Below are 17,528 nucleotides of genomic sequence, written 5' to 3'. Positions count from 1 at the left end.
CGGTGAATGTGGCAGAACACTCTCGGGAGTCTCTCTTTGCTCGTATCCTGTTCATGCACAGTTGCGGAACAGTTCCATAGCTGTTCAGTGTATATACATCAAGTAGGCCGCCTCATGAACATCATAGATCGAGCCATACAGTAGCTACTTTGGATCTTGGTTCCGTACGTGCCAATCACACGCCACCTAATCCTTCCTCACAACCTTCGCATAGCTCGCCGCTCTGGCTGGAGGAGGACCAATACTGACGCCAGCATGGATCGACACTGCCGCTAACTTGGCCTCTATCACCTCCTCAGGCGATAGTGCTACCGAATCGCCACTGGGGTTTGCTGCAGGGTAGTCGGTCGCCGAAGCCGGTCTCGAGACATTGGTACCTCCTCCTCCGGATCCGTTAGATTTGGGTGCTGAGGGATCAAACAGGGTCGGTGCTGATGTGACTTGAACTCTTCGCGGGAAGTCGGGATCGGTCGTCTCATTCACGTATGGTACTTGTTGGGAGTTCGTTGATATCGTTGATGCCTGATGAGGTGTACGAGTGCGGCTTGGTCCGGACATAATACTCATGCGTGGTGAGAGCGGAGCGGAAGTGTTGCTCCCGTTAGTCGCATGACCATTGTGATGTTGACTGTATAAGTGAGGATGAGCTTGTGGATGTCCTTGATCGTGAGGCAATGTCCTTGCAGCTACTGCTGCACCGTTCCACACACTCCCGTTCGATGGCATTCGCATCTTCGTCCGCTCAACCTGCATTGGCTCAGCATTCGTCCCATTCCGCAACAATGGTGGGAACTCTGCAGTGCTTGGACTGATCGGCGTCTGAGAATTTGGTAGAGGTAGAGGCGATGGATGATATGGGACATTGTTTGCTGCCCAGTCTGGTCGCTGAGGGAGTTGGTGTTGCCCTGGCGTCGGTGGGGCGAGCTGGATCGAATTAGCCCGTCGAGACGATCTCGACGACGTCGTGGTGGTGGATGACTAGTGCATTTGTAAGCTCTGCGAACCTATCCACTGTAAGGATCCAGCTGACTTACAGGACTATGCCCTCGTGTGCTTCTCTTGGTATCGCCCAACCCCAGACTAGTCAAGCCGTTCATTCCTGGACCTTTCATTCCCTTCTGCCTGTATCCGGGACCTTGACCAGCAGGATACATAGCTCCTAGTCTCACGCTACTCGCGGCACTTCTCGTACTCGTGGTTGATCCTCTCGAATGAGGCCTCGATCCTTCCTGATATGATCTCGATGAAATCGATGAGGAAGCTGAACTGTGCGGTTGTGGCTGCGGCCGCGTGGGTGTAGGCTGGACCAAGGGTGGGTACATGCCTTGTCTCTGCTGCAGTGGGAGGTTTTGTTGATGTTGCTGTTGCTGTTGTTGTTGCTGATGCTGCGGGTAGCCGTAGGGAGGAGGGTAGGGGATCCCTTGCGAGATCATGGGCATTGCGTGACCAGTTGTCATCATAGGTGGGTACCGCCATCCTTGAGCTGGTACGCCGGCCATTCCGTTCTGCTGAGGAGATATCATGTTGTATTGCTGATTTTGAGGCATGTTTTGTGGTGGATAAGGGCCGTTTGGGCGGCCGGGCTGTTGCCATCCTTGAGTCGCGTAAGCGTTTTGCTGATACTGTTGAGGTATGTAGCCTTGTCCACCATCCATATAGGGTTGTTGCATGATACCATACGGGGGTTGCTGTGTTTGCTGCGGTATCGGATAGCCGCCATTTGCCACTTGCGCCATGACGGGGTACCCGTTCATGTCCACATGAGGGTATGCTGAATATACCACAGCATTGGACTGATAGCTGAACGATACTGGTCCAGAGGTCGGATACTGCTGTTCTTGAGGTAACGGCGGGGGAACATGCGGTTCCGGCGGTGGAGGGTGATATAATGACGGGTACGTGACCTCAAATTGTTGTGCTCCTCCATTTTGGTACCGCCGTCGGGGTACAGGCTCGATATCGTCCTCAAGCGCCGCAGTAGCTCGACTAACCCGTTCCACACCATCTCCTGTTATCCCATCTGAGCCTTGATCCTCAGTTTCTGATTGCTTCCCGTAGATCTTCTCCCGAGCAGCCGCGTAGGCAGCTTCCCTCTCTTCCAGTGTCTTCCACTTGCTTGCTCGGTTATCTCCTGATCCATCATTTGATCCTGATCCATCAGCACTGTCGCTGCTGTTCGGTTGGGCCCGTTGCATAATTCGGAACTTTTGGGTGGGCGAAGGGGCGGGCGGAACGAGCTCCGATAGTCTCAGCGAGATGCTGCAATGGTCTATCAGCCGTGTTATCGTGGCAAGGAAAACGTGCTCCAGCTCACCTCTTTTCGCTGAATGATTCCAACACTCCAACTATCATAGATCCATCTTGACTAGGCACCGCCTTGAGTCCATACCATTCTGCCGCCTTGTACACCAACATTCTCTGAAACTTGCTAGACGGCGCGACGCCGATTAATGTCGAAGGACCTAGAGCCGCCATCGTACTCGTCGTCGCACCCTGTATCGGTATCTGCGGTACAGTCGTAGCTGATCCGGCTGCTACTTTGCCGACAAACGCTTCGATTTCTTTAGCAAGGACGAGAAGGAATATCCGATCTTTCGATTGCAACGCTCCTTTCAGTTGTTCTTCTCCGTGGGATCCGCCAAGACCAAATTCGGCAGGATGTGAGATCGTTGCGTTGAATGCAGGTGCGGGTTGTGAGCCGGAGAAGGAGGATATGTTCGTTGGGTTAGGAGACGCAGCACCTTCGCCCGAAGCGCCAGATGCGATACCGTCGGAGGAGTGGTTGGCGTCGGCAAGGGGAGTTACACGTCTGGGCGTAGTATACAGACACTATCAGCGTCACTCTTGTACTTTTACATACGGAAGAAGAGCACACTCACCCATCGAGTTGAGCAGAGCTGTTCGCCTGACCAACTTGGCCGTTACGATCAGCGTCTCTCTCCTCCACCACATGATGTCCGTTCTCAACGTCTCTGCCGAGTCCCTCCACCACGTCCATAATTATCGGCTGTAAGCTCACGGCGTGAGGTTTGGGCGTCGCCATACTCGGAGATGATATGTGCGGCGGTATGACTAGAGATGTAGAAGAGAAGCGTGTCAGCTCGGCGTCCACATGAATGAGTATGCGTGGACGTGAATTTCAAGAGACAAAGAGACCGTGAGCGAGGTCAGGACATGAGATAGCGTGTTGATCCAGAAGTCGCAAGTGATGGTATGGAAAGCCAAGCAGTCGGAAGATCGAACGATAAAGGAAGGACTCGAGGTCGGTCATGATCCCCCAAAGAACAAAGAAAGGGACGTCAGGGAGATGCTCACCACCGCTCGATTGTATGACCGACATGTTTCCGATCCCTATTTTCAATCCTGTCTTGTTCACCTCCGGAGGTGACTACAGTGTTGAGAGGACGATGCTGCTGTCCAGTTTGAACGTGGAACGATAATGATGCTGATGATGGTTGCTTCCGGACGACTCGAAAGGTGAAGCTAATGCCGTGCCGGAGTACGGTGCTATTGAGGACCGAACGTACAAGACTTCAGGTCTCCGTCTGAACAGAGGTATGTCTTGATGACCAAGGTGTCAAGGCAGGGATGCTGTTGTCGCCGTGTTGGTATGAGGTATGAAAAGGAACGGGAAATATTAAGTGCGGTCAAACAAGCTGCTACTCATCATCTTTCGTCAAGAAACGCGGTTCAACGCAACCAGAGCATGAACGACTGAATGAATGGATATCGAATTAGGCACACGCGCAATCTCACGAGATATCACGTGTGGCACATGGGACAGAGAGAGATCGGTCATCATCGACTGGTACACAGAACAGGTCATCTTCCATCTCTCCTCTGCTTTCCTCGTCTCGATGACATGTAACAAAAGTAATACAAGTGTGAAACCCCGTCCTCGTTGGGAATGTCCGTCATCCAAAAATCACGCTTTCACAGAAGCGGCAACTGCGGCCGTAGGGTTCAACACAGCTCTTGTTCTCGTCCTCCTCACTTTCGGACTTGAACCCGATACAGCCACAGATCTCGCTTTCTTCACCTTGCTGACCGTACCCTTCAAGCTCGCGCTTCCTGTTTCCGGTACATTCTCCTTGCCAGCCGCTTTCACTTTCGCTTTCCCGACCCGTCCGACCCGTCCGACTGTCCGTCGTTTGTCAAGGGCATCAAGCTGAGTCCTTTCCATCATAGGAGATTCAAAGAGTTCCCATTCCTTCTCGTCCTCTTCATCCTTCCGATCGTCACTATCGGCGGCCAGGGGCACTTTGTCAGGACTCGCAAACAGATTGCCTCGACCAGGCGTTGCTGGAAGCCCAGTCTTCGGAGGTTCGATATCATACGCTTTTGACTTTTTGCTAGGACTATCTTGAATGTTCGATCGACGCTTACTGGGCGACAGAGGCGTGGGGGGTGCGACTGCAGGAGAGGGCCGCTGAATATGATCTTGCTTGGCATTTCCCTTGGGTGTGGGGAGAGGGGAAGGAGGGGTATTATGCTTGACAGGTGACCGAGGAGAAGCGGTGGGACGAGGGGTGGGCAATTGAACAGGAAACCTGTCTTCCTTGTCGGAGCTCGACAGAGCTATAAAGCATTTTGCAATCAGCTTCACGCTTCCACTGCGACGTGAGATGACCATACACGCACCTTTGGCTTTTCCTTGTCCTTTTGACGGCAACCTGCCAGAGTTGACAACCTGCACCATCTCCCCGTCCAATCTGGTTTGAACTTCCCAATCACCCGGCTTGATCCTCCTCCATTCCTCTTCCACTTTTTCCACCCACTTATCCGTTTCTCCCTGAACATGAACATCAATGACCCCTTCCCATGCTTTACTGGGCGCCGTTGCATTGACAAATACCACAAGACCACTCCGAGCTCCCCCATGTACCGATTTCGCAAACTCCTTGACCAGTCGTTTCAGGCCGTGTACTTTGAGACTCGTTCCCATGATGAGCAGAACGTCTGGTTGACGGGAGAGATCGTACGTGGTGAGTTGACCGATATCGTCGCCCAGTGGATGAGGTTCGTCGTAGAGCACGATGGCGGGTCGAAGTGTCCCTACGGGGGTAGCTCGCGCCGACCTCGAGAGTCTTGACTCGCCTGATTCGAACAAGTATCGCATTAGTAAGTGAAACTACAGCGACCTCAGGACGTGACCCCCCATCCGCTTGAAAACGCACGCCATCCAAGCGGCACCAAGGTGCAGAGGTCCAGAAGGGATTGGATGATCACTCACACCGGTCCAGACAGGAAGGACATTCCGGCGCATCACCTTCTCTAAATATCTCTATCCACTCGTGCTTCGCCTCATAGTCCTTCATGCAGAGCACACATCTGACTCTCCCCAAATCCCCATGTAGCTCCACATTCTTCGTATCCTTCTTCTTCAACCCCTTCCCCCTCCCACCGCTCTCTATACCCATTCTCCTCTCGAGACCATCCACGTTCTGCGTATAGCTTCGTAACAGTTTCCCCTTCTGCTCGAGTTTCCGGATGAAGTGGTGCGTCCGGGTGGGTTGCGCGGCTGCGCAGGAGAGGAAGAGTTCGGCGATGAAGGTGTAGAAGATCGAGGTGGTTTGTGGGTTGGAGAATGTCCCCGCGGAGAAGAGATCGCGTCCGGTGAAGAACGAGGCGGGATATTTCGCTTTCACGAGAGAGTAGAGACCGTCTTCGGATCGGAAGTCCTGATCACATAAGATTGTATCAGCGTCTGTGGTATTTCACATGCAGTACATATGCGCCTGGGTGTCACGCATCCGGCGGCATACTTTCACCTTACTCAAACAGCACATAGTGATAGATTACGACAACTCTAGCTCGAGAGAACACACTCACAGGAATCCCACTCGAACAACTGATTCCAGCACCACTGACAATGACGACCTTCTTACTCTTCGCTATAGCAGCAGACACATCTGCCAATTGTCTACGTGCTGAGAAGTCCCGCGGGTCCGTGGAGGACAATAAATGAGCGAGAGGGAGGTGCGTGATCGGCATCTTGGACGGCAGAGGAACTCTCGACTTTGAGAGGGACGAGTCAGACCAAGAAGGATCAAGGGTCTGTGATCACGGAGTCGTAGCAAGAACAGTAGGACGGAAGTCTTGGTCCTATCCGTGAAAACAAGGAAAGAGATGGGAGGACAGGGCGGCGGGAGCGCGTCTCTATCTTCGTAGGAAAATCCAAGTTGTCGTTGTTTATCCTGTCTTTGGCCAGTACTTCTCTCCTTCACGCTTTACTGGGAAGTATCAAGACCCCTCAAGGTTGTTCAATGGCGATGGCGATGTCGATGGATGGTTAGGACGGGTCGAAGTCAAGATGATCTAGAGGGACAAGTTATGTTGACAGAAAGAGAACCGTTCATTGTGTGTGTGTGTCGTTTTTTTTTCACCCGAAAAGGAAAGGCGCGTCACCATCCCATACAAAGGGGAATATCATCCGTTATCATTGGCATCTACAACAAGACAGCAACAATTGATATCCTCCTCGGCTTGACTCATGCTCCTAGTCCCGACATGTCAACTTTGCCATGCTGCTTGCCTCCTTCACCTGCTCAATGACACCTATGCCTCATCTTCGTCGTCTTCCTTTTCCCCCTCATCCCCGCTCTTCTCATCAGCCTCATCCATCATACCATCGTCTCCTTCCTGCTCCTCTCGTACCCCTTCCTCCAATCCCAATCCGTCACTCTGAACCGTCCTGAGCTTCTGTTGATCTTGTCGAGCCTCTTCGAACAATGCTTCTTCCCTATCCCACGGCTTGTCAGGATCGTAGCCCGCTGATTTGCTTAAATAAGCCTTGTCTGATCGCATGTCAAATCAACGTCAGTTCCCTCGTATTGATAATGACGCTATGCACGTGCGTATACGTACCCAATGGTTTCCTCGACAATATTGCGGCGGTCATCCTGGCAGGATTGAGCTTGTTCTCCCGGAGTCCTTTCAACTTGAGCTGCCTGTTTGTCCTCCCAGGGAAATATGCAGCCATGAGCGAGTAGTTTTCACCGGTTTCTTCGAGTGCCTATCATGGGGAGCAACATCGAATGTCAGCGCTACACTCTACTTACCTCACAGCATCTGCGAGAGTTCAAACACTCACAAGGTAAAACAGCTCCGTGTCTTGGGCGGTCCATCTCTGAGGCTTAGAGTTTTTACCAAATGTAGCTGAGTTGATGAACCTCGTCTCATCATCCACCTCCACGACTTCCCCATCATCCTCGTGAACTTGTATCATTCTCCTTCTTCTTTCCTCTAGCTCATATCGATAACCATCTAAGTCCGGTTCATCACCTTGTAACCATGGTTGCTCGTCGAAATCCTCATCATCACCATCGCCATCCCCTTGGAGATCTCCATCGCCTGCATCCGCGGTAACCATGAATCCAGCGGCACGAAGAGCAGCAGTTTCCTCGTCCTCCTCTTCTGGAGCGACGGTCGCGTCGAAATTGTCGTTGTTGTTCGCAACCTCGTCGCCAGCTTGACTACCATCTTCTAAGATTTCGTCTCTAGTCGTGTCGACATCGCTGTCATCTCGATCTCCGTCTACTGTTCTCGGTTCGTCGTCATCGTCTTCCCTTTCTGGCATTTCGGGATCCAACCGAAGCTGAGGTTCCGGTGTCGATTCAGGCGTCAGTCTATCTGGAATAGGTTCGTACTCCTCTTCAGAATCATCCTCATCGGGGCTGACTTGGCCTTCGTCCATCCCAAGTTTCCCCAACTCTTCCCTCCTTCTTACTCGCTCCTCATTCTTCGCCGCACGGACTTTCCTCCTTTTGATCTGATTCCGTCTCCATGTCTCTAAAGCTCGCGCTTGAGCGGCCGCCCGTCTCTTCATCTCCTCGTTACGCTTGAACTCGTCGATCTTGATAGCGCGCTTTGACACCTTGCCCTGCGCCGCGAGCACGGTAGCAAGGTCACCCATGGTTGTCATGCCCTCATCCACACGGTCGCCCACCATTTCGTTGGGCCGTACGTCGACCAATGAGACCTGAGATACCGTGATAGGCTTCGGTTTGTTGTTTCTGGTCTTCTTGACCGGTCGACTGGTGACGGGCGTGGTATCCGCAGCTTCTTTGCGCTTCGCCCTTCTCTCGTCGCCTTCCCCCGTCCCAGACTCGCCCGATATATCTGTGTCCTGACTAGGCTCTCGCTCCTCGACCGGGGCAGCTTTATTGCGTCTCGCTGGCTTTTGAGTTGTCCATTGGGAGTGGCCGGCAGAACCTGGTGCAGAACCCTCCTCCTGTACGCTTCCTGGTTCGGGAGCTGGACGAGGATACCTCGGTTTGCGACTCCGCTTTTGCGGCTTTCCCAACTCCACTCGTGGATATCCTGCGTCGTCAACCGGTGGAAGGATGGTAGACACAACCGCAGCAGCAAGTTCAGAAGCATTGGCAGGTGGGGTAGAATGTCGAGAAGAAGACGCAACATTCGAGACGCCTAGGGACGGAGGAAGGCCGAAGCCAATTCCCGAAGCGGGGGCTGATGTTGCGAGACTGGGTGGAACACCATATGAGGGTTGCTTTTCAGGTTGCGGCGTAGCTGATGGCGTCCTTGCTAATTGTCGAGAAGTCACGGGATGAGGATCCTCAAATTGAGGCGTCACGGATGGAGCTCGTCGCGCTTGAGATGATATTGATGGGGTGCGACGGGCTATCCCGCCAGGTGAAGGACCAGCCGAGGTATGTGCTCTAGCCGCGTCCAAAAGAGAGAGCTTTGCTCCCGGCGGAGCTGGTGTAGAGCGAGGTACCAAGGGATAAGTGGATGGACCTGATGGACGAACCCTAGGCTGAGTAGGAGACGCATCTGGGGCTGTTGTGAAAGTGTTCGACGATTCTGTTGCTACGTCCGGCGCCCTGGTCGCAATTACTGACGACACATTTCCATTCGCCTCATATTGCTTATTCCTGATCTCTCGTACCTGTGCTGATGCAATGGGCGTAGAAATGGAAGCGGGGCTGAGTGATGGTGGATGAGAGCTCCCGAGGGAAGGGGGTATCTGGGCTGCCAATGCAGTCGAAGCCGAGGAGGAAAGGGTAGCAAATGTGACAGGCGCAGTCGATTGGGAGGCTGCTGGCTGAGTTGATTTCAGACTGATGGTAGAGCTGGTCGTTGGTGTCGACGCCGGTCGATGAGCAGAAGGACCTTTACGGACAGCGGGTCGGGCGACGGGCTTGAACTTGTTTTGGCTCGCTGAATTGATGAATGTCAGCTAGCGCACCTCAGGTTCGAGATTCCTGACAAGGAAATAGGGCTCACGGAGTCGAAGTGACATCCTGCACCAAGGATCCCTATGTCTGGATCGTGAAAGCTATAGACGACGAGCAACGTTCTGATATCTTTTGCCCAGCCAGAGTGAGGTGGACAAGCACGATAGGCTACAGTCGATGTTCGCTGTGCAGTCGGTCTGCAGGCAACCCTCACAATCCCACACTAACTAGGGTAGATCTTGAGATTTGCCGTACCTCGCACTCTCGTCGCCAGCCTGCCCGTCAATGCATGTGATGTTATGGCGATAGTAGACGACAACAACATTGGAACTGGTGTGGTGGCAAAAGAGCAAAAGACAAAAACAGAACGGGATCAACCGTGTTGTTGTTTTGGGCGCCTATTTCAATCTGAGAGCACCAACCGGTGATCAGCGTGCCTAACCTTGACATCCCATTCCAATCCAAGTCAATCCAATTGTAATCGACCGTTTTGCACTCTCTCGCTCTGCTCAACACACATCGTCCATCTCATCACCTGCCAACCTCGTCGACTCCGCCATCGCTTCTCCCCGTCCCCTCCCACTCATATCAGGATGTTCCGACCCACTAGCCTTCTGCGTACTTCTCTTCCTTCACGAGTCCCCGCGGCAGCATCTCGACTCGCTGCTATTCGGTTCGCATCCACCGCAGCAGCACCCATCACCACTTCCGGACCACCCGAACAAGCTGAGACCAGTTATATCCCTCAGAACCTCGCGCCTGGTCAAGAGATCGATCCTCAGTGTGAGTTGACAAGTCGTCAAGATAGAGAGACATGAATCCACCTGCTTTATTCTGTATGAGGGAAGACTTCCTGATCAGTTCAATAGTGAACGGTTATCCCCAACTCCCTTACGTATCTATTCAGAAGAGAGAACCGTTCGGATGGTGGGATCAACAGGAGAGAAAGAACTTTGGTGAAGTTGTGAGTGTGACCAATCTCGCTGTCAACCCGCAGACCTGCAGCTTGTCATACGGGCAATCTATCGTAAAACCGAAAGGATCTCGATAGGAGCTGGTCTGTTTCTCTAATGCGAGCTGTCTACACCCGTTTTGATCACGAGCCTGCGATTCATGCTCATTGACACTTGTACTGACGACTGATGTGCTCATAACAGGTGCACGAGGAGGAAGACGCTATCGGTATGTGGGGCCCTGATGTCCACAAGACCAGTCCATGGAGCGCGCTATTGCAAGTGAGTCAAGTGGGCCGATAACATTCACGCAACCCAACCGTCATCTCTCAATACTTTGGTTAAATACAATGTCAATCCATCTACCAATCCTTGTACAACTCTTTCACCTCTCATTCGGTCCATCCAATTTTGCTCTATCTAGTGACCATCTCTCCCTCTTCCCTTCCCACCCATCGTCGTCGAGTTCACTGACTGACTAACTTCTTCCACTTATCTAGCTATCAATCGCTTTCGGAGCCATCGGCGTCTTCGCCACATTTATCATCAACACGCGACTCGACCGACCTGTCTCAGCCCGCGATTACCCCTATGGTGGCTTGGAGAAGGAGCTTGGAGGTCAGTCTGTGGCCAGAGCCGAAGAGGTTGATGAGGAATAGTGGGCGATGAAAGTGACAATGCAACTTTGGATATGGACTAGCAAAAGGGAGACTTTGTTTCCTATCCTGGATTGGAGTGATCTTCTCGAGTATCCATCCACATTGTTCAGTCAGGATACTACGAGGAAAAAAGGAGAAGCTGGACAGAACCTTCGTATCTCGCGCTCCGAGCTAATGTCACGCTGTGCCGACCGTCCACCTCGATAGACACCATGCTGATGCGATACATGCTAATGCTACAACAGATGAACCTCGCTGTGGGACAATCTACAAGTCCGTTGCGTCAATCTGGCCCTGCTCTTCTCCTGCCTGTTCAGCTTTACCTCTTCCCCTCCCTCTCCCTCGCCCTATTCCTCGCCCTGCTCCTCGCCCTCTACTAGACGCTGTTCGACCTCTGACAATCCCCACTTCGCTCTCAGTCCCCGCTTCGCTTACACTGACACTCGAAGCTGTTCCAGCTCTTTTCCGCCCTCCTCCTCCTCGGCTTGAAACACTACTGACTCGCCTCCTCTTCTTGGTCCCAACCCCACCAGCCCCATCCGCATCATCACCTTCGACTTCAAGTGTAGATTCTTTGATCCTTCTCTTTCCCGTGCCTCTGCCTTTCGGATCTTCCTCGTCGAGATCTTGCATCATGATATCCCATCCTTCAACTTCTTGTCCTTTGATTCTAGCTTCCGCTTCCCTATATTGCTTGATTACTGCCATCAAACGTTTACTAACATTCGCAGTGGTCCGTCTGCGAGGCGCATAGTTCCCTGAACCAACCGAGAGATCGAAGAACGGATCAAGAGTACCTTGTTTGTTCAGAGCGCCGTTCTGAATGACTGGAATCAGCATGCTACTCTGCCTTAGGGCTGCAAAGGGCAGAGTTGGTACACGCGACCTATAGACTTGCCTTGCCTCTACGAGCGATCCGTTGGACAATTGGCGTCAACTCATCGTCTACTTTCGAGATAGACCAAGACAACTCTTCGTGCAAAAACCTATGCTTTGACCGTTAGCATTGCGCAGGGGACTGAGTCTATATACCCACGTCCTGAGCGCAGCCAATTTCGGGAAACCCCAATGAAACGGTTCTTCAGACTCGTCCGTCGTCGGGTATTTATATGCTTCTCTCTGAATAGCATAACGGTCTGCGTAAGTTCATGTTCCCCAGAGACTACGATACGGAAATACTCACAACAAGTGGGTTGGGCCAATCAGCGGTCAGATAGATACTTCCCCCATATCTTTTCTTGAAGCTCTTCTTCCACTTTGTACCACTCTCCTCTTCCTTGTCAACTCCTCTCTGTATTTTCATCCACCACTCCTTGAACTGTTCCACCCCTCTTTCTCCCGGGAAGTTCGCCAACAGTTCGAGAGCCACTACCGGTCCCACTCCAGGTAGACCAATCGTGTAATCACTCCCTAAAAGATATGCTAGGGAGATCAATCTCTCTCTCGTAAGGGAAAGTTCTCGTTCGATATCTGCCGATAAGAAACATTCGGCATATTTCGCGTCATTGAAAATATTCTTAAAACATTGTATACCGCCAAAGAGGAAGACATCTGAATCATCCGTGATGATTCCATCGACCAGTCCGAGCTCAGCTAGTTTAGCACACTGAGCTTCGGCTTCCATCGGCGCCGTGATATAGGGTATGCCGAAATGTCTCAAGAGAGTCTACCGCCTCCACCTTTCAGTCTACTGCTCCGCGTCCCGTCGTGTCGCACTCACCTGAATTTGCATAATCATAGTTTGAGTTATCTCATCAGAATCTCTCATTGCGACCTTGTTCGCCGAGTTCAAGACTCTGATTTCGTCGTCGATCTCCGTACGGACTTCATTCAGATCTCTGTTCTTGATTTGAGCCATAAATCGCGCATAGTCATCCTCTTCCGCCGCCATATCGCCTGGTCCCATGTCGCCGTCTTCGTCTTCCACTTCAGAGGGTATAGTTGAGGTTGATTTGGTCGTTTGCAAAGCAGGCCGGGGAATTGGCGGAGGCGATTGCGACCACTCGATCGAACGAGAATCGTCCGCATCCTCAGCTTGATTCTCTTCCTCGTCCTCCGAGCTGTCTGACTCGTATCGGGTTGGAGATTGCACAACGTCCCCGTCCAAATTTGGTGCTTTCAGAGAAGCTGTTGTTACCGTTGACGACGTCCGCCGCATAGGATCTGGGGGCAGTGGTCGCGGAGGAGGTGCTGAAGCGGCAGCCGAAATACTGGTGACTTGAGGCTGAGCTGGTCTTTGCACCACCGATGGCGCAAGAGACTGTTGTGATTGTGGGGAATAAGGAGCGACAGCAACAACTTCGTCATCCATTTCCACGGACATCGGCGATGATGCAGGCTGGATGACCATACGCAACGGAGAAGGTTTGACAATGGCGGAAGGCATTCTCTGGATCGGTCTGAGTTTTGGCGGTTGTGGAGGAACCCCTTCAGTGCGAGGGGCAATTGGGGATGGAGGTCGTGCATCAGAGTCCGAAAGTGGACCGTTGTTTTTTGAAGTAGGGATTGCCGTCGAAGCAGAGCCGCTTGCCGACGCAACAACTTGCCATGCAGGTATTCTCGGTGTCTGCTTGACCTCAGAAGCTGATGCCGGTTTGCTGAACAAAGGTCCATCGTCGTCGTCCTCATCGTCAACGATTATAAGGTCTAGCTGTGTTGGCGGTGGGATCTTTGTAGCCGCCTTCGATATTCCGACGGTTTGTCTAGCAGTAATCAGCGGTATCACTCCCTCATCCGGCTCAAAGACCGGCGAGGCTTTCGATGACTCTGCTTGCAATTCCGGAATGCTTCCTGCTATCGAAGTCATCGAGACTGACGGTGTCGAGACTTCCTCGAACCCCTCTTCTTCATCTGTATCTTGTTCTTCCATCGGCGTTGCGCTTCCCTCTAAATCCACCGGGGTAGTTCTACCACTTGGCACCAGTTCCACTTCCTCCAGCTCTAGATTATCATCTTCATCTCCATCTTCATGCTTCGGAAGTTCTTCTGCCTCTTCCTCAGCAGTCACCGACCTCGACTTTCGCTCTGTCTCCCGTCGGCTAAGTGCGAGCGCTCTCGCGAGATCAACGTCCACTTCCTCTTCATCCGAGCCTAACTCTTCCTGTTGTAATGCCAAAGCCAACGCTTCGTCATTAGCGGTAGGTACAATCGGCTCGTCCTCGTCGTATTCATCCGCATGTAGGTCAAAAAGTGGCTTAGATCCAGGCTGCCGAGTATTTCCAAAAGGCTTGATCGCTACGTCAAGAGACCGCTTGCTGACTCGCTTGGGGGCGTATCGAGCTGCAATCGCTTCGAGGACTCCGCGACGACGGTGTTCTCTCAGCTCCGCATCCATGGCTGGTTGGTTGGGACTGCCGACCGCAAATATGTCAGCTGAGATCGACCAGCGATTATCAGCAGAGGAAAATTCACTTTGGCACTTCCTCCACATCTGAGTCTGAATAACCGGGATCACTCTCCTCTTCTTCCTTCGGTTCTTCGGGGTCCAAGACGATCGGCTTCTCCTTCGTTCCTTCTCTGATACCTAGAGCCCATCCGCCACCTTCATCTTCGCCTCTCTTGACCAAGACATACTCTCTATTCCGTTCTGCAGCGATTCGTACCGGTATCGTCAAGTGCGCTTTACCGACCATGTCCGTCACGGTCAAAAGTTGCTGTGTTAGAGCATTGCGCTGGGACAGATGTTTGATCTGAGCCATTGAGAAATCCAACGCGGTGGGTGCGGCTCGAAGCATATCGGCAAGTCGACGATGCGATTGTTGACGAGATCGCACTCTCAGATCACCAATGATTTCGTACTGCACCTCCGTAGGTAACGCACGGAACTCGGGCGATTCCACATCGATATCCTCTGGATGTACGTCATCGATGAATTGCTTCAACTCTTCCTCCGTGGCTAGACGAGCATCCGGCTTCTCGGTCGTGGATGCGGTCGGCATAGTCGTCTCCGGAAGACGATAAGGATCCATCTTCTTGAAATGCTTCCTCCTTTTCTCAGGATCTGTGGGCACCTCTCCAGCGGGAGTCGTAGTGGCTACGGACGCTTGTGAAGAAGAAGTACGTTCGACGGGTCGAGGTCGAGAAGGACCCGGTCGTCCTTCCAGTTCTTCTAGATAGACTGCATCCTCCGCAATCTGCTCGCCTGCTTCGTCGGGGAATCGAGATGCCGATGCCGCAGCCGATCTCGCTTCTCTTTGTTCCTGCGCACTGAAAACTCTGATCAGCAACGTCTCACTTCTGCTGACGCGCACATCACCTACGCTTGAGCAGCTTTGACGGCCTCTCTTCTCATTTGCGCGGCAAACAGCTTCTCCGCGACCTTGGCATGATTGGCAGCAGCTCCAGCCTTCTTCTTCTTTCTCTCAGCCTATACGTATTGGAAACCTCCGTTGTCAATGCCATTGTAAACAGATCTGAAGCATGACACGACTCACGATGGTAGCACGCTTGAGAGCTGGAGCTCCTCCGTCAAAGACGAAAACAGGCTTTATACCGTGAAAGAGCAATTTGTTTATCCGACGAAGAAAACCTACGCAATCAAGGTCAACTTGGATACACAGGGCTGGGAGATCGAAACTCTCACCCAGAACATGGGCATTAACCAAGACTCTCCCATCCTTGTCTCGCATAGTAGCTTGGAACTGTCCACGAGCTGTGTCAGCTTTCTCTTCGTCGATTCCCCCGATGTCGGTACATGACAAGGATGACATGATGATTGACTTACTTGATAAAGCCAGATTGAACTATCGATAGCTAGTCGCTTCCCTTCCATGCTCTCGAGCCTAAGAGTCATTCGAGTATCATTCGGTTATCCTGTCCCAGTATAGATCGTGTGGATATGAAGCTTCACTCACTGGACGGGTCGAGCGACAGGATTGAGGAGCGACCATAGGCCTTTAACACCCATCTTGGCGCGGGACTAAGAAGTAAGCCCAACTTCCCTTCTCAATCTCGTCAATGTCGAGTTCCTGTCGTCAATCTATGGATACAAAGTCAATCGCAGTCGAAATGGTATTCAGGAGAGATGAATATGTGATTTCTGACGTAGATGAAGTGAAAGGGTTGACTGTGTATGGTGTTGATGGTGGCAAAGCGATGAGTCACGTGATGATCTCTTACATTCCGTTCAACGAGCGACGCGTTGATCGCGTCTGTTCATGTTGGAAGTAGAATCTTTCAGATATTGAATTACACAACAACAACATATCATCATCATCGTTGGCGACAGCGACAGCGAACAACAACGACAAGGACAAAGCCTGTATCTCCTATTCTACACTGCCAATCTCGATCCAAACGAGGAGGACCACCAATGTCACGACCATCAACCTTACAACAACTACCTCCTTCCTTACAGATCCTCTATCAGAAGCAACAGGAATATGCGGGTCTACAAGCGTTGAGAGAAGCGAGTGCGGACCTCCTTGGGAGGGTCGAGAAACTGGCAGAGATGAGTCATATCATGGCTGATGGCGGTGAAGGTGAGTGGGTGTTTGTCCATGGTTGAGCTGGTCACGGGGAACAGGTGTCTCATAAGCGAGTAAGATCGCTAATGATGGATTTGATATTTTTGGTCGTGTTCAGCTGTCGGAGGTGTGCTTCGCAATTGGCCTCATATCTTCTCTGTCCTCAATCTCTTTGGTGAGTGACCGAAATCCAAACGTCAAAGGAAATGTCCATCTCCGCCGAGAGATCATCGCAACAAAGGCTGACAGAAATACTATCATGATCAGATAAACCCGTCGAGATCCGAGCCGAAACTTCAACCGACGATGAAGAGCCTCAAGAGCCATTACCTGTCTTGGTCAGACTGCCTTATGGCGGAGAGACAAGCACAGCCGGCGGTGCTTCGACCGCCAACAGTGTCAATTCCAGCGGACGATAGTCTGCAAGTCACCAATGCGTTATCTGGACGATTTCGGGATAAATGGATACCTCTTCCCTTGCTTATACCCCTCGACGAAGTTGGATATCCACCAGTGTATGTATTCTTGTTCTATTCCAGATCACGATCGACCAAACGATTTACAGACGAGGGGTCCTTTGTCGGTGCCCCTGCGTTTTGTCATTCAGTCCTTTATGCTTTTCAACCCGGCTGGCATGAACAATGCGAGCGTATACTACAGTGCGGGAAAGAGGTGAATTACTCATCGATCGGCTAGGAGAACCTTACTCTGCGATCCTGATTAGACAAAGTGCTCATCTCAACAATACGATATCCACTATCCAACAATAAAAAATAGTTGCAAGACGTTGAAAAGCAGACCCCTCTACCACTCTGCCGAATCGGGGAAAAGTCCAGGGTTCGCCGTGGAACTGAGCGGAAGAGTGAATGCGTGCTCATACAGTCGTACATGCCGCATTATGGTCCCTCGCATCCCTCTGCGTCTGGCCACAGCCTTACTCATGTTACCATCACTGGCCTCAGCCCTTGCATTGCCCAAAAGCCATTCAAGAAGGGACGACGAATCGTACACTGAACAAGCTAAAGATTGGCGTACATCCCATCCATCAGGATGTAAAGGTGTTGTAAGTGAGTTGTCCATCTTTTCAAAGATATCCAAAAGGAACGGCTCGTCTTCCACTCCACTCGACCTGTTCCAGATATCCACCCACTACTCACCCACCTCTGGGAGCCAGAACTGACACCACCCGAATATACACCCAGGCGTCTCAGGCATAATCACCCTGTCACTCATCCTCTTCCTCATCTATCG

The 17,528-nt window shown here is 51.9% G+C and overlaps 6 protein-coding genes across 6 annotated transcripts; 2 read left to right on the top strand and 4 right to left on the bottom strand.

Annotated features, from left to right (window-relative positions):
- Positions 1 to 186: 186 nt before the first annotated feature.
- On the bottom strand, positions 187 to 3,340 carry IAR55_001714 (uncharacterized protein; the record flags this gene model as incomplete). Its single annotated transcript, XM_066944838.1, has 5 exons — positions 187 to 978; positions 1,035 to 2,259; positions 2,315 to 2,809; positions 2,880 to 3,072; positions 3,316 to 3,340. 5 exons carry the CDS (start codon positions 3,338 to 3,340, stop codon positions 187 to 189), a joined length of 2,730 nt encoding a protein of 909 aa, XP_066804761.1.
- A 585-nt stretch (positions 3,341 to 3,925) lies between these two features.
- Positions 3,926 to 5,994, bottom strand: IAR55_001713 (uncharacterized protein; the record flags this gene model as incomplete). The annotated part of the gene is made up of 4 exons (XM_066944837.1): positions 3,926 to 4,578; positions 4,642 to 5,097; positions 5,234 to 5,681; positions 5,833 to 5,994. 4 exons carry the CDS (start codon positions 5,992 to 5,994, stop codon positions 3,926 to 3,928), a joined length of 1,719 nt encoding a protein of 572 aa, XP_066804760.1.
- Positions 5,995 to 6,558: 564 nt separating this feature from the next.
- Positions 6,559 to 9,265, bottom strand: IAR55_001712 (uncharacterized protein; the record flags this gene model as incomplete). The annotated part of the gene is made up of 4 exons (XM_066944836.1): positions 6,559 to 6,797; positions 6,868 to 7,015; positions 7,094 to 9,183; positions 9,250 to 9,265. 4 exons carry the CDS (start codon positions 9,263 to 9,265, stop codon positions 6,559 to 6,561), a joined length of 2,493 nt encoding a protein of 830 aa, XP_066804759.1.
- Positions 9,266 to 9,793: 528 nt separating this feature from the next.
- IAR55_001711 (uncharacterized protein) lies at positions 9,794 to 10,812 on the top strand (the record flags this gene model as incomplete). Its single annotated transcript, XM_066944835.1, has 4 exons — positions 9,794 to 9,983; positions 10,070 to 10,164; positions 10,358 to 10,435; positions 10,654 to 10,812. The coding sequence occupies 4 exons, from the start codon at positions 9,794 to 9,796 to the stop codon at positions 10,810 to 10,812; spliced, it is 522 nt and encodes a 173-aa protein (XP_066804758.1).
- A 267-nt stretch (positions 10,813 to 11,079) lies between these two features.
- Positions 11,080 to 15,718, bottom strand: IAR55_001710 (uncharacterized protein; the record flags this gene model as incomplete). Its single annotated transcript, XM_066944834.1, has 11 exons — positions 11,080 to 11,631; positions 11,711 to 11,798; positions 11,849 to 11,931; positions 11,996 to 12,478; positions 12,533 to 14,162; positions 14,224 to 15,018; positions 15,072 to 15,178; positions 15,246 to 15,340; positions 15,395 to 15,452; positions 15,536 to 15,593; positions 15,666 to 15,718. 11 exons carry the CDS (start codon positions 15,716 to 15,718, stop codon positions 11,080 to 11,082), a joined length of 4,002 nt encoding a protein of 1,333 aa, XP_066804757.1.
- A 405-nt stretch (positions 15,719 to 16,123) lies between these two features.
- On the top strand, positions 16,124 to 16,696 carry IAR55_001709 (uncharacterized protein; the record flags this gene model as incomplete). The annotated part of the gene is made up of 3 exons (XM_066944833.1): positions 16,124 to 16,292; positions 16,396 to 16,452; positions 16,545 to 16,696. The coding sequence occupies 3 exons, from the start codon at positions 16,124 to 16,126 to the stop codon at positions 16,694 to 16,696; spliced, it is 378 nt and encodes a 125-aa protein (XP_066804756.1).
- Positions 16,697 to 17,528: the final 832 nt, after the last annotated feature.

This window comes from Kwoniella newhampshirensis, chromosome 3 (genome assembly GCF_039105145.1).
Source record: "Kwoniella newhampshirensis strain CBS 13917 chromosome 3, whole genome shotgun sequence".
Taxonomy (NCBI): Eukaryota; Fungi; Basidiomycota; class Tremellomycetes; order Tremellales; family Cryptococcaceae; genus Kwoniella; species Kwoniella newhampshirensis.
This window is presented reverse-complemented; position numbering and strand designations above follow the sequence as displayed.